Source organism: Podarcis gaigeae, assembly GCF_964106915.1.
Source record: "Podarcis gaigeae genome assembly, chromosome: 3".
NCBI lineage: Eukaryota > Metazoa > Chordata > Lepidosauria > Squamata > Lacertidae > Podarcis > Podarcis gaigeae.
Window position 1 is genome coordinate 25,993,571 of NC_139680.1, and position 16,225 is coordinate 26,009,795.

The 16,225-nt window shown below is 42.1% G+C and overlaps 2 protein-coding genes across 18 annotated transcripts in view; one reads left to right on the forward strand and one right to left on the reverse strand.

Moving 5' to 3' along the window:
- TRAPPC12 (trafficking protein particle complex subunit 12) overlaps positions 1-16,225 on the forward strand; it is a 647,809-nt gene that overhangs the window by 44,752 nt on the left and 586,832 nt on the right. The gene's annotated exons all lie outside the window — the stretch shown is intronic.
- Positions 1-16,225, reverse strand: part of MYT1L (myelin transcription factor 1 like) — a 282,351-nt gene that overhangs the window by 22,783 nt on the left and 243,343 nt on the right. For 12 of the 17 annotated variants that reach the window (XM_083729979.1, XM_083729970.1, XM_083729982.1 and 9 more), the window contains 3 exons: positions 15,630-15,751; positions 15,192-15,254; positions 14,623-14,691 (listed from right to left, as the gene is read on the reverse strand). In XM_083729979.1, coding sequence (XP_083586105.1) covers positions 14,623-14,691; positions 15,192-15,254; positions 15,630-15,751 — 254 coding nt within the window. The remainder of the gene's footprint in view (positions 1-14,622; positions 14,692-15,191; positions 15,255-15,629; positions 15,752-16,225) is intronic. The other 5 variants (XM_083729974.1, XM_083729973.1, XM_083729984.1 and 2 more) reach the window with 1 other exon arrangement.

Sequence of the window (16,225 nt, forward strand, 5' to 3'; positions counted from 1 at the left end):
CAGAAGGAAAGGGAAGGAACACCACTATGGAGTCAGGGAAAGCCCATATTCTGGTATGGCAGAATCCCACAAAGCCATAATTAACACCATGGCTAGAAGACAGAAGATGTACACCACGGGGGTAAAGATCAGATGAATCACCACTAGCCCCAAATCAGGGCCACTGTCAGCTGAATCAGCACTACAGGAACCCCAGTTCTTTACCTGTATGTAACAATATGGATTTTTAGTTGCTAGGCAATGTCCTCAAAAAAGCAACAGTGGAAGACAAACTTTCTAAATAAATAAATATATTGCATTTATCAGTCACCTCACAACCATTGTTCTCTGGACTGACTTGGGAGAGATTCATCTCCTAGTCCCCCACTGTGAAAAAGTTAAGATGGCAAGTTCTGAACCAGGGGTTTCAAGATTTGATTTGTATGCTAGTTGTAGATTAGGTTGTCCACTAGTTATCTTGCTTAAGGCAATCATAAAGTGTAGAGTTTTGACAGAGTTTTGATGTGAGAAAGCAGGCAGTAAGTGGTAAAGAGCTTTTTCCCCATACTACTTCCCAGCCATACTACTTCTGTGGGTGAATTACGGGGAACGTTAAAGCCTCATGTGCTCTTGATGCCATAATGAGTTTGGATTTGATATCTCGCTTTATCACTACCCGAAGGATTCTCAAAGCGGCTAACAATCTCTTTTCCCTTCCTCTCCCACAACAAACACTCTGTGAGCTGAGTGGGGCTGAGAGACTTCAGAGAAGTGTGACTAGCCCAAGGTCACCCAGCAGCTGCATGTGGAGGAGCGGAGACGCGAACCCGGTTCACCAGATTACGAGACTACCGCTCTTAACCACTACACCATGCTGGCTCTCAGCTAACAGGAATATAAAGGGGGGGAAGGGAGGGGGAGCCAGTAAAAAATAGAGGGGAGGGGTGAGAGACTTGTGGGATGTGGAAGAGAAAAAGAGGGGCAATATTGACTTGTGATGATAGAGAAGAGAGACTAGGGAACCTTGTGGAATTAAGACAAAGGGAGCAGTTGCAGAACCAGGCGTCATGCTTCTCAGTCCCTGACCAACCCCATAGAATTAAAAGACAACAGAGACCGGTTTGGATCTTGACAGCTCCCCTTTTAAGGCATAGAAAATGAATAGATCTTGTAAAATAATAAACAAACAAACCTCCATGTTTATGCCACCAAACAGGGGTTCTTAAGGAGAAGGCTATTGTTTTCAAGCCCTGTTGTGGTCTTCCTGGGAGGTGACTGACTGAGCTCTGTAGGAAGAAGGATGTTTAACCAAATTGACCATTGGTTTCCTCCAGTAGGGCTACTTTTATGTTCTTATGGGATTTCTTAATGTTTGAATGTGGTGGGACAATGGGAATCCATTTGTTTGCACTTCTGCTCAGCTTTGTATGCAAATGCCAAGTGAGCAGACGCAGCTTATTGCTGAGGGACTCTTAGGGCACTTCCTGACTGTTTCTATTTGCGAGAGGGATTTTGTCACATACTGGCAAAACCAGGTTACACAAATACAGTTGATTGGGGGCGTATTAAGCAACACACCAGCTTCCATTCGAAAGAGGCCCACTGCGATAAGAAAAGTAATGGGGAAACAGTGTAAAGTGTGGGATAACCTGCTCTCCCTGCAAACAAATCAGAATGAATGCTCAATAAACAGGTTGTCTTTAAATCATGTCTTTAAAACATGATTCAGCAGAAGCCCACCTACTCCTTTGGTCCAACGCTGATTAGGATGTGCCGCATCATTTCTTTGCTTCCATTGGGCATCGTCTCTGGGCTCGTCCATTCTTGTGACTATCTTGTGCTTTCTACTGTAGGCATGGATCCGAGGTATTTTTCATTTGCCCTGCAGCTTTCCCCAGGAAAAAACGCTGTTTACTGCTGAATTGGAACAAGTGTCAATCCGCAGAAAGCCTGACTGACTTTTTTTAAGACTTAGCAGTAAACGGCAGGTATTCCTGGGTAAAGTGGCAGGACAGACGAGAAAGCCCCCCAGACCTGTGCCTAGAAATCACAATCTGCATGGCAATCCTTAAGTGTTTTTACCTGAGGATTCTATCATTAACTTCCTTCTATCTATCCCCTCCTCAGCAGATGTACACAAATCTTTAGAGTATGTGCACAGATCTCCACAGTGGATATGCACAGATCTGTTGCGGGGGGCTGTGTACCTGAGTGCATCCCCCCGTGCAGGAGTGTGCAGTGACTACATATGCTTTTGGCACCCCTGCTACTGGCATGCAAGTAGATAAATAGGTACCACTCTGGCGGGAAGGTAAACGGCGTTTCCGTGTGCTGCTCTGGTTCGCCAGAAGCGGCTTAGTCATGCTGGCCACATGACCCGGAAGCTGTACGCTGGCTCCCTCGGCCAATAAAGCGAGATGGGCACCGCAACCCCAGAATTGGTCACAACTGGACCTTTACCTTTATTACTGGCATGAGACCCCTAGAGGATTAGCCAAGGATGAATGTGGCCTCAATTTAAAAACTGGTTTGCCAACCCTGATTAAAATGAATGTGCCAGAAAAGTTACAAACATACAGAATTGCAGGAAGGGAAAGCTCCTCAACAGAAATAGAATTATAGGTACTGCTATAGCATGCTTATTCATGATGAATGGGATATCTCACACAAGAGCACTTATCTTGAAAAGTGTTCTGAGAGAACTAGCTAAGACTCACTTCTAGGCTTCAAACTATTTTATTGGAGACTATCAGAGGGTAATGTAATTGGGTTACCTATGAGCAACTGGTGTGCTAGTTTTGGTCAGGGCTTACAGAGGATGTTGCTCTATTTCTTCTCTTTTGCCCCCCAGAAACAGCCGCTCAGAATTTCCTGTTACAATCTCTTCTGGGCACAGAGGTGTTAGCTTTCAGGGGCGATGGACGGGGGGCGGACGCTGCATGCGCAATGTTCAAGAGGAGCTGGGGTGGAGCCAAACATGGCGACAGTGCAGCTTCAATGGCTGGTGGCTCCTGCCACTGTAACTGAATGCAGGCTGCTTTAACCCACATTCTCCTCAGTGGCAGGAGGAGGAGGAGCCAGGAACTGAAGCTGTGTCATGCTTGGCTCTGCACTCAGCCTCCTTCACCCCCTGATTTTTTGGGACACTGGAGAGGGGCTTGGAACTCTCTCAAAAAAAGATTAGGGGAGACCAAAAGTGCTTGGCCCCCATGAGTTGGTGCCTCTCTCTGGGTAAGATTCCAGAATACCCTGTTGAGCAGATCATGAGTTACCTGTTTGGAAATATGTTTGAACATAATACTGTGAGGGCTGCAAATTTGATTGTGTAAAGGCCTAGAAAATTAGGAAGGCTACATGCCAAAACTGGGCCTTTTAGTGACTTGCCAAGACCGTTTTTAAGTGTTAACTTGGGAAATGTTCCCTGTTATCTTCTGTTTTACACCAGTAATGTACATAATATTGTTTTGTTATGGCCTGGATGGGTTTTTTTTGGGTTTTCTTTACAAATAAATTGATTATTGATAGGGTCTACTAATATTCCTAAGCACAAGTAACTTGGAAGAAAACAGCAATGAGTCTTATGGAAATATATTCTACTAAAATTAGTAAAACTGATGGTAAACAAAATGGAATAAATCTATAGCATAGAGAGTACTTGAAAAGATTCATTGGCATTATGCACGTATGTGCAGGATGGCCACAATTAGGCCTTTGCAGTGTAATCCTGGACATGTTTACTCCTAAGTAAGTCCAACTATATTCATTCAGATTCAGGTAGGTAGCCATTCTGGTCTGACGTAGTCTAAACAAATTTAAAAAATTGTCCAGTAGCACCTTAGAGACCAACTAAGTTTCTTCTGGGTATAAGCTTTCCTGTGCATGCACACGAAACCTTATACCCAGAACAAACTTAGCTGGTCTCTAAGGTGCTACTGGGCAATTTTTTATTTTTTTTAATTCATATTCATTCAGGTTTACCCTCAGTTAAGGTGTTTTGGAATGAACCCTAAGCTTGATACTTGAGACAAGCAGACCAGCAAATATATTTACAACAAAAAGAGATATTAACTTGACTAGATCATACAATTCATGTTATTTATTAAATAATTTAGAAATGAGTTTTCTATGATTAAAATTATTACCAACAGACTAAACCAAACATGATGTTTTGTAAGAAACTGTAAGAAAATTATGAAAAATTATAAGATTAACAGGTTACATATATTAATAAAATGTCATTAATTGAATTGATTTGATTTAGGTTCCCATTGTGAATCCCATTGATGCCATTACTTCTGAGTTATTAGGTCTGCATATTTATGTTTTATTGTTTAATGAGGTGGGGCACTAATCAGATTTATCTTCAGATGTATAAGTACAGTGGGATTCCTGATTGAACATCATTTTCCATGGATATATTCTACTTGGATATCTATTGGGATCTGTGTCTCAACTTAGCATACCTATTTGTGTGTATACTAAAGAAACATTGCACTGGTACATTAGGGTATGAGCTGTACTGACCTGTAGCTGATTCTATGTTGATAGGAGCATGGGTATTTGGATACTGGCAAATGGCTTAGACTCTATGCCTCATGAGGATATAGTGATCTTGGTTTTGTAATACTGTATCTGACTGTGACACTATAGTCTCAGTCTGGAATATTTATAATGCTGAGAGACTGAGAGGGTGACTTTTCATTCTGCTTAAGCTACAAAATCTGGAATGAGATCCCAGTGAGACGCTTTGAGTAAGTCCCAAATGAAGCAGGGCTTTATTTACAGCAATTTCTATTTAAAGCCAAGTTTAATCACAACATGACAATCCAACCTTATCCATTTTATGCAAGCCCCACTAAATTAAATTAAATTTACTCTGAAGAAAGTGTACATAGGATTGTAGTACAAGTAAATAAAGGTGTCTGTTTGAGGGCACCATGTAAAAACTGAATAAGTTTGCAAAGTTTTAAAGGAAAATAGCAAGTTAATTAATGCTGCAACCCTATGTATATTCTTGGAGTACGTCCTACTGAGGTTACTTTTGTGTAAACATGTGTAGAACTGCTCTTGTAGCTCTTGCCGGCTTTCAATGTGATCACCTTTCAAGATGAAATCTTAATTATGAAGTTATTGGAAACGACAGCCACTTCAAACGAAATGTTAATTATGAAGTTCTTGGAAACGACAGCCACTTCAGTATGGTGTATGGGACAATAGTTAATTTTGATATAATTATATGAGTTCAGTATCTCCTATATGTTGGTATCTGGTCTATAGTTTCTTTGTGCAATGAAGTTACATAGGAGTATGCAACTCGAAACGTCCCTGTATACCGCCTATGCAGACAAGGGCAAATGGTAGCCCAACATAATGCAGCTGGGCCAGAAGCCTAGTCTACTAGGGTACTGTGTGGGCACCACTGTCATGTGTGAACCAGCCATAGTACTGGTATGCTGCACTGGGATCTGGGCAGGTGGTGATTGCTTTTAGATATTCTGCTTATAATCCCATGGCCTAAATAAGAGATCAGTTATACTTCTGAATTGCAAAAGTTGCTACAAAACCCCTTGCAATTGTTTTTTTAAAATTATTTAATTTTCAGGCATTGAAATTTTCAAACAATTGCCAAACAACCAAAACAAAAATAGAGTATTCCATAAATCCCCCAAAGACTCCCCCCTCCCCTTTGTGGGTCCTTATGTTAATATTTTTCCTCCTGCATCTTCTTTATTAATCATTCCAACCCTACTAATAATTTTAATTGCTCACAATTTTTGGGACATCTTAATATCACAGTAATAATTTAATAATAATATTTATGGGGTTGGGTGGGTTGGTAAAGCTCATTGCAGGACTTGGATGGGGATCAACAGTATTTGTAACATTGGTATACACACAGATTAGTAGAGGGGGCATTTTCTTATTCTGGCCACACGACAGAACCTTCATGTTCAGCCTGAAGCTTATGCAGGCTCTGTTCAGAGTTACAGATGAATACAGGAAGGTCAGTAGGGAAAGGCCGGTGAGTTCAATCACACTCCATCTGTCCATGCATTCATACCCATAGATATGGCATAAAACAGGGACTAAACTAATTACAGTACAGTTATATTTTGTAGAGTGGAAACAAATGCTGAATTGTCGAGTTGCCATGGGGGTGAACATACTGCGTACTTTAACCTGCAAACTGCAGTGGTACAGTGTTACTGCACTAGTTCTGTGCCTTGACCCAAATGTTGATATAATCCACACTCCAATTTTTCATAGAATAATTTTTTTGCTTGTTGAACCACACACCCATAAAATTGTCCGCAACTGGGTTCTAGAACAGAAGGCGTTCCGCTGGACTATTTAGCAGGCTGACAATGACAGAGCCATCAAAGCGGAACCACCTACTAACAGAAGGCATCATATGCCAGGGAGTGGGGATAAATGAAGAATTAACCACCTCTTTCACTGGACTAATATTCATTATTAATTCAGGGCCGTCAGACTCCATGTATTTGAAAAACCGAAAAACAGAGTTTAAAAACTTCTCTCTCACCTCATATACTGAGAAATTGCAAAATTCAGCCTGGCAAATTCTTATAGGCTGGTGACATCACCAGTCTGGATCAATGCACATGCATGAGAGGGTTTTTTTTGAGAAACTTTTGGATCATTTATCATCTTCCCAAGAGTCTTCTCCCAAATCAGAATTAATGGCTTCTGGAATCTGCCACCAGAATGCATTTCCCTAACTTAGTGATTTTGTGAAACTCAGCTCAGTAGGACTTGTGCACAAAGTAATTCCTTTCTGTAATGATCAACCACATAGTTTTAGTCTATTTTCATCCCCCTTCTTGGCTGCTGACTTTTACACGCATTTGAAATAACCTCCACACAGCACTAAATCTGTGGGCCACCAGATTTCTGTAGCCCTACATGGGTGCCCCGGTGGCAGGACTGCAGCTGCCAATTGAGATCCACAAAGCAACCTGACAGATATGAACAAGGCATTTCCCATTAGTCTCTTTTTCTTATATAACTCCCAGCACCAACTGCAGGAAGGGCTGATGACAGCTAAATCAATATATGTAGATTTCTTTTGTTGCTGAAGAATAAAATGATAGGTATCAAAGTACTTTCTGGCACTTTGGATTTGATTAACTGAACAGTCTCATTGCAGGGAAAAAGGCAATAATAGTATTTAGCTAGTTATCAAGTTAAACCAATAGTACATACTAGCTAAATCACAGGTGGATAAATATATAATACCCTTTGATTAGAAATTAATCAAGTGCCCTGCCTTTTATCTAACCTGTGCAATTGGGAAAGGAAGCAGGGCATTAGGCTAGATGTACTCTAGCTTGGCTACATGTGTGTGAAGCATGCAACAAAGACTTCAATGGACTTTAAAGGTGTGTTCTGCCACATCTGCACAAGTTGAACCACACAAAAATAAAAACTACACTTAGCAAGGAGAGTAGGTCTCCACCCAATGAAAGGTGAGCCATATTTTATTCTTATTCAATCAAACTGTTCTTTACGTAATAGCCTATCATATTTTGCCCTCTCAAACCTCTAACTCTAATAAAATCCATTCACCCAGCAATACATTTCTGTGAAAAATCTGCCTGGCCTGTTGGATTTATTCTGCCTCATTATGTGCTACCATGCACCCTATATTAAACATTATCAAATGTTTTGTAGCATAAGAACTATAAAATCCACGAAGCAGCTTGGCTATGGAGTTCATATATATTATATGCATCAATATTCTCTCTGTCTCTGTCTCTCTCACACACACACTATATATAGGAATGGTTGCTTCTGAGTACCAGATGTTGTTATGTATATGCAGTTATGTCACAGTTGCACTGCATCATGGGCTCTGTACTCTGCAATTCTATAGATAAGTTTTTATTCAGAAGCTGCAAGCCTATATAGCCTATAATGCAATTCAACTGCAAAACCATTTTTAAAGTTATAAAGAGTTAAAGTGACCTTTAAAGCCCTAAACACCCTCAGCCCAGTATACCTGAATGAGTGGCTCCACCCCCATCGTTCAGCCCGGACACTGAGGTCCAGCTCCGAGGGCCTTCTGACGGTTCCCTCCCTGCGAGAAGTGAGGTTACAGGGAACCAGGCAGAGGGCCTTCTGGGTAGTGGCGCCTGCCCTGTGGAACAGCCTCCCAGCAGATGTCAAGGAAATAAAACAACTATCTGACTTTTAGAAGACATCTGAAGGTAGCCCTGTTTAGGGAAGTTTTAATGTTTAATGTTTTATTCTGTTTTTAATCTATTGGGAGCCACCCAGAGTGGTGGGGAAACCCAGCCGGACGGGAGGGGTATAAATAAATTATTATTATTATTATTATTATTATTATTATTATTATTATTATTAGCCAAGGCCTTTTTAATGTTTAATATAGGAAGCATGGCAGGATGTTAGGGACTAGTCATAATCTGACAGAAACTAAATAGATACCAGTAAATCCCTCACACCATCAGCAGATGGTAATTCCGAACCTACTTAGATGGTTGTTTTCAGAGGCTGATGTTTGGGGAATATCATTTGGCCCCGTGGGGCCTTCAATGAAGGGGTTCCTCAAGGTTCAATTCCCTCCTCCCATGCTATTCAGCATCTACCTGAAACCACTGAGTGGGGTCATCTGGAATTTTAGAGTATGTTGTCAGCAATGACACATAGTTCTACTTCTCCTTTACATCTGTAGGTTGGGAAGCGGATGTGATGGACTGCATAAACTGAAGCTCAGTCCAGAGAAGACTGAGGTGCTGTTAGTGGACAGTTCCCTAGACTGAATGGATAGGAGGAGGCCTGCTCTTGATGGAATTACATGCCCTCTGAAGGAACAGGTATGCAGCTTGGGGTACTTCTGGATCTACTGCTGTCATTTGAGGCTAAGCTGGCCTCAGTGATGTGGACTGCCTTCCATCAGCTTCAGTTGGTGGCCCAGTTGCATCCTTATCTGGACAGGAATAATCTAACTACTGTTGTCTATGCTCTGGTGACCTCCAGGTTAGATTACTGCAATGCATAATATGTAGGGCTTCCTCTGAAGTTCAGAAACTTCAGCTGGTGCAGAATTCAGCTGCCAGGTTGCTCACTGTGGAAAGATGGTTTGAGCAAATGACACCAATCCTGGCCTGACTACACTAGCTGCCAATTAGTTTCCAGGCCCAATCAGAGTGCTGGCTTTGACCTATAACGCCTTAAACAGCTCAGGACTGCAATACTTCCAGGACTGCCTCTCCTGATATGAACTGACCCAGACCCTGCACTCATCATCTGAGGTCCTTCTTCATGTGTCCTCTCCATGAGAGGCCCAGAGGGTGGCAACATGAGAATAGGCCTTTTCTGCAGTGACTTCCCCTTTGTGGAATCTTCCCCCCAGGAAGCCCTGGTGTCTTTATATATCTTTATCTATCTTCCTCTGTAACCAGGCCTTCGGCCTTCTGTGGCATTTTAGAAACAGGGTGGGATGTTTCTGATGTATTTCTATTGGTTTTAACGTATCTACTGCATATGAGTACTGTTTATTGTCTATTTGTTTGACTGCAATCTGGAGAAAACACAAATGACTATTTGCACAGACTGAGAGCTAAAGAGCGGTTTCCTCCTGGTGGAAAGCTGTGGGAAAAGAGGAACTGTGGATTAGCCTTCTGTGAACTATTAACAAGCTTGAGCTGAACTTTTATTGGCATAGATGCATTTCATCCATTCAACCTGTGGAAGGGAAGGGCCCTTACTTGGTGAAATGAAAAAGATGAGTACTTATTCTAGTTTTCAGGGCTGCATATGGTGCTTCTGTCTTCCTGACAGAACATTAGGGAAGGAAAGGGAAGCATGGAGACTTTCCTTAGCAGGGGTTCCTGTATGTATGTATGTATGTATGTATGCATGTTTGTACGTCTGGCAGGAAGGTGGAATAGAAGGATGCAGTGGGAAAGTGGCAAGGGGGGAAAATGCTACTGCCTACTGCTTCGCTTCTCTAAGCACCCAGGGTCCCAAGGAACAAGCCTGCCACAAAGTTTCTAGTTTTTGTCTTCTGATATCTTTGGTCCTGCAGCTGTCTCCCAGTTCCACTGGCAAAGTGGCACAGATGCTCCTGTTTTGGAATGCAAGGACATCCAATGCCAGACTTTGGAATATTTCCAGTTGTGGAGCTTTTTTACTGAAGTCCATGCACTGGTCATCATGCCTGCAAGGGTGTTTTGTTGTTGTTGTTACTTCCTTTTATGCATGTGGCCCTGATAATTCTTCCACATCAACATCTTCAGAATAGTGCAGAAAGTGATAATACTCTGGCAATAATCTGATTGGCCAGGAAATACACCTTGGAATACCCAGAGTTTCTCTTGTTGTTGCTGCAGAATGAAGAACAGGACTTTTGCATGATCCCCTGGTGCTTAATGCTGACTTCAGGGCTTTCCCTTCCTTCTTGTCACCCTCCCTACTTGCTCTGTAGGATGGATTCCAGAAGAGAGGAGGAGGTAGGTAGGTGGGGCGAACTAGGGCTTGCTCCAGCTGGGCTAGAAATGAGAGGAATGGGAATATTTGTTCCTCCCTGGTAGTTTTAATTAGGGCCCCTCAAGATGACCTATTAATTGAGCATTCTTCCCAAATAGCTTGCACAATGCTTACATGGTGGTTAAACTGCGTCTTGTCTTTGTTGAGCATTCACGCTGATTTGTTTACAGGGTGATTATATGAAAATGAGCATTGTCCTGCATTCATCTCATTTGCTTACAGAGTGTTCATGTGTCTTCCTGTATAAACCACGGAACCTCTCGGGCTTGCTGATCAGAAGGTTGGTGGTTTGATCAGAAGGTCGGCAGTTCGAAAGCACACCAATGCAAGTAGATAAATAGGTACTGCTGTGGCAGGAACGTAAACGGCATTTCCGTGCGCTCGGCTTCCGTCATGGTGTTCCATTGTCATGCTGGCCACATGACCAGGAAAGCTGTCTGTGGACAAACACCAGCTCCCTCAGCCTGAAGCAAGATGAGCACTGCACTTGATACTTGCCTTTGCCTGGATTTAACCATCCAGGGATCCTTTACCTTTATTTGTTCATCCCACACTTTTCAATGCATTACCTTGTCACTTCTCAAGCTGCAAAAAGGCTTTTTTTAAAAAAGTGGATTTGGTGTGTAAGGGTGACGGAGCATATCAATCCATTTTAAATGCACAAATTTAACATACTGGTATGTGACTGAATCCTGACATTCCAGAGGTGCTCTAAGTTATGGTGCTGATATTTTGCTGAAAACTGTCTGTCAGTTTATCAGTCTCATCATTTTCAATACAGATCTGATTGCTGATCTGATGTGGCAATGAGATCTTTATAATTTCAGTATGGAAGCTTACTGCAAGGAGAACTGTAGACATCCAGGAGGCAATATCCATCTGGTAATGATAGAGGAATCAAAGAAGGAGTTTGAGATTGTCTCTTCCTAACAAATCTTCAGAATGAAGGAGAAGGTGGTTAAAGGTAAAGGGACCCCTGACCATTAGGTCCAGTCGTGACCGACTCTGGGGTTGTGGCGCTCATCTCGCTTTATTGGCCGAGGGAGCTGGCGTACAGATTCCGGGTCATGTGGCCAGCATGACTAAGCCGCTTCTGGTGAACCAGAGCAGTGCACGGAAACGCCGTTTACCTTCCCGCTAGAGCGGTACCTATTTATCTACTTGCACTTTGACGTGCTTTCGAACTGCTCGGTTGGCAAGAGAGTAGGTGGTTACCTTCAGGTTACCTGTAGGTGGTTACCTTCAGGTAATAAACCAGACAGGCCAAAAAGTGCATCTTGGAATACCAGAGCTTCTCTTGTTTTTGCTACAAATGGAAGAATAAGATTTTCTTATCTTTTTCATTATGCTCCTTTCTGAAAGTGACAGCATTCCCCACTGGAGCAGGAATCTAAAAGTGACAAAGACTCTCCTCCTGCAAGAGAGGGGAGTGGTTGTGGGCGGGACCCGGTCTCCGCCTCAAGCAGGGGGCGTTAGCCCCCTGCCTCCCACTCACCTGGCTGGCGCCCACGCCCACGGGCAGGCACCCAACCAGGTGCCTTCGAGGGGGCGTGTACAGCAGCCTAAATCGCTGCGGCGCCAGCTTCCCAGCCTCACTCTTCGTCGTCCCGTCGCGAGTCACCCACCCTCCACCCTTAGAGCTCAGGGTCTCAGTTTTTCTTTTGGCCTTGCTATGGACCTTAGGTTGGTCGCCCTGGTTGTCCGGGGGGCCTGGTAGGAATTTTTCCATTTGTCATTAGGCTTTTTGGTTTTTTCACCTACCTTGTAGCAATTGTCACAACTTTCGTGGTATTGGTGGGTAGGTTAGGCATTGGAATAATGTGTTGTGGTGTGTCGAAGGGCTAGGTGTGGCCATCGCCTGTGCCTTCAATTTTTGGGTATTCCGTTAAAGGAATCCGGCGGTCGTGTATTCTGTCCGATGCCTGCGTGGCGGGAGGCCATGGCACGACCCTCGGTGACATCAGGGGAGAGCTTATAGTTGGATTAGCATCAACAGGCTCCACCTACTGGTGAATAAACCCCCCCTGTTTTAGACTCACCCCTCTCTGAGGGGGTGGAGTCAGCTGACAATACCTTTTCACTTGCTGTAATCAATAAAGTTGTGGCCTTTTCTTGCCCATTAACCTTATATCACGTGTCCTTGTGTTTTAATTCCACTACGCGGGGATCGGGTCCTCGAACCACAAGTTGAAGATGCCAAAATATAGGTTCAAAGAGCTCCACACTCTCACCAGGGAAGCACCAGTTCTGCAACAACACTCATAAATATGTGGTAACTGGGCTGAGACAAGAAAGCCACCTCTCTCACTGATGAGGTTAGAGGACTGAGTCTATCTGATGGACATCTTAAACATCTCATTTGCAAGTGGTTAAAAGCCTGGACTCCTTCCAATGTTGCCAGTCCTTTATGAGCACATTAAAAAATTAACTGCATATTGGATCTTTGTTTTGCAAAAGTGACGGCATCCTTAGCTCTAATGTCCTTTAGGTACTTCTCCGTGGAATTAATATACTTTCCCAGAGTTTTGATAAAAACCATTTGTGTGAAATGGTTTAAAAGCTATTTTATTATACAGTACATCCTGACTGTACAGAGGACTCATGGGCTAAACACTGTTGTTTATGACGTGAATAAAGTCACAGGGAAAGCAAAAACAGATGATACTGATGTATCCTTGATTTGCTCTTTGTTTTAAGAAAAATGTCTCTCAAGTTTGATCTCTGCTGTTTGATAGCAGTTGTGATGGTGCTTGGAATTCTTTCTGTTGCCAAAAAGATCTGATTAAACTTCAGAGGGACACCTGAACTTATTTATACCAATTCAAGTGTGTTCTCATTTATAAATACTATTTTGAAGAGTTGAATACAACTCTGATTTTATCCATGACATCTTCCAAAGCCAGATGCTCTTTAGGTCTTCAGTACTCACATAAAAATCCTTCTTGGAAAGCTCTCTCTGGCTGCTTCTGTACTAGCAAATTTCTTTGACATCGTTCATTTATCTTGTTTTTATAGGCCAGAGGTATCCAATACAGTGATGAGAGGGGGGTCTTGTCGTCTGGGCCACCCGGGACCTCCATACACACTGCTCAGGCTTGCCCCCTTGAGAAGTACTTTGGTGCTGCTAACGCAGCAAAAACAATGTGGGAGGCAGCAATTATGAGTTACCAGTTACTGCAGCCACAGCAGGCGCTGTGATTCTCCATTGTTTTGACATCACCCCCAGAGGCACATTCTATTGTCTCTCGAGACAGAGGGATGCCAACAAAATGCTTAAACTACATCCAAGCAATAAAGAACCTGGGGGTCAGCCTTGACCCTTCTTGATCCTGTTGCCATGTGTCTCCTTCTGATCTGTGTCCTTTGGTGTCCTCTAATTCCTTCCAAATGTCAGACTTATTAGATTATGAACTCCACTGAAGGATCTGTCTCCAACCACACTCAGCTTTTTGGAATCTGGCACCAGATGCCCGCAGCTGAGATATGAAGTGTTATTATAATCTAGCACTATGCTATCCTAATTTCAAATCTTTCACTGAAAACAGGACACTAAGGAATTTAAAATATAAACGAACATTAAGGTTTGCATTTCCTACTTCCACCAAGTAAGTTTATTTGTCCTACAGGGAAATAAAAGCGACCTGAAAATCTCATGTATTGAAAGAGCCCCTGTTTTTATCTGCTCAACAACTGTTTACTACAAGCTCAATATTTATTCAAATGTTCTGCATCAGAAGGCCAGTAGTTCAATTTCAAAAACATTGTTTTAATGTTATTGTAATTCTAAGGTCTTCACAGCTTCCTCTTTAAAACACAGCATCCCAGACGCTCTCCTACATGATGGATGAATAGCATGGCATCCATAAAGGCTATGAATCTCTGCCTAGCCTGTGCCTGCCGTGACATCACAGCAATCAGCAACCTGTGACAGGACAACATCCACAGCCTATGGATCATAGTCTGTGTTAGTGTTCGATATCCACATGCCGTAAGAAGCTCAGTAATGTATCAGTAGCTTTGTTCAGTGTCCTCTTATATTCCGAAACTTCTGTTTGCAACTGCTAAGAAAACAATTTAAAAAGAAAAAGAGAGGCATTAATTATATCTTACTTGAGTTCCTGTGAGCTTGTGGCCAGCATACTTCGAATACTTTTGTCAGCCAACGGGCAGCCAGACAGACTGTAAAACAGGTCAGGATAGCCATGTAAGTCAACCTTTTAAACTAAGACCTTCCAAACAAACACAACGTTAAGAAAAATTAAATTAATAATAATAAAAAAAATTGTAATGCAGAGAAGCGATGGGGCGGGCAAGTGCTGCAATACTGAATTTTGTAACACAAGTTAACCCTCTGAATATATTTAGGTATAAAGCTTTTTTGCTGGTGTTATCAGATTTTCCCCCTAATAAGTTTGTACGTATAACAACAAAAAAAGCATTAGTGATCCATGGGTTACTATCTGAAAAAGTTTTAGGAAATTTAGAAATGTTTTAGTAGTAGTTTTAAAAGAAAAAAGACGTTTATACAACACACAAATCAGCATGCTCTTAAGATCAACATTTATTACTCAAAGGGTTAACACATAGTTCAACATTTTTACTTTCACAGCATTGTTGAGGTAAGCTGAAAACAATAAATTGAAAAGACAGAATCCACCATGAAAAAAATGAAGTCACACCTTCTATGTGAGGCGTAATTACCAGTCACATGACCACTCCCATCACACCCTGGTGTTGGACATCTGCCACCAAACAAAAACAAAAAACAGCCAAAATAGTAAGTATGTTTAAAAAATACTTTTAAAAAGTTTCATTGTTTCCAGTTTAGCTGCAATGTCTGCAAGGGGGGTTTAAGCATCCTACCGAAAAAGCTGCAAAATGAACAGAATTCAATGAAAATGGCGTCTCAGTACGATATAGCATCATTAGGGACAAGCAGATACCATGTTAGCTTCATCACTTAAACTTAACTGACAGTCTGAAACATTTATATGCTGCAAATGCTGCATGCTCATACTGCAAGGCATATATGTATTTGTTTATTCAAGTCAGACAACGAAAGAGAGAGAGAGGTTATAAAAGGAGTAAAAAATAATTTCACCTCACATTATGCTTACGTTATTAAATCCTTTTTATTCTCTTTGCACTGAGGATACTTGGGCTTAGGGCTTGGGATCGTGACTTCGCCAGGGTACCTTCGTTCTTCTAGCGCCTCTTGGAAAGGATCTAAGTCTTCTGGCTGCAGGCAAGGATAAAGATTAATCAGATTAAATAGCAGGCCATAATGGATAGAGGTATGCCAATGAAATGGTATCTCCTGGGCACAAGGCCTCTTCACCTTCAAGAGTCATCCCATTCACTTCAGTGGAGTAAATACTTCCACATATGAATTGGATGCCCTGCGCCTTCAGCAAATCACTACTTTGGAAGGATTGCAGACTACATCCTCTGTGATGAAGTGAGAGGAACAATCTCCATGAGTATGCGATTCTAAGTGCATACCGTATTTCACTGCATAATGGTTGCATGTTTTAATGCTGATTTTTTCCTTTTTTAAAAAAGGGCTGTGTGACTATTATGCGTAGGAAAACCCGAGGCACAACCATTATGCAAGGAAAAACCTGAGGCGCAACCATTACGTGAGGAAACAATTCTTTATTAATGAACGTACTTATATTTCTGTTGCTTATTATTTGCTACTAACTGTTTTTGG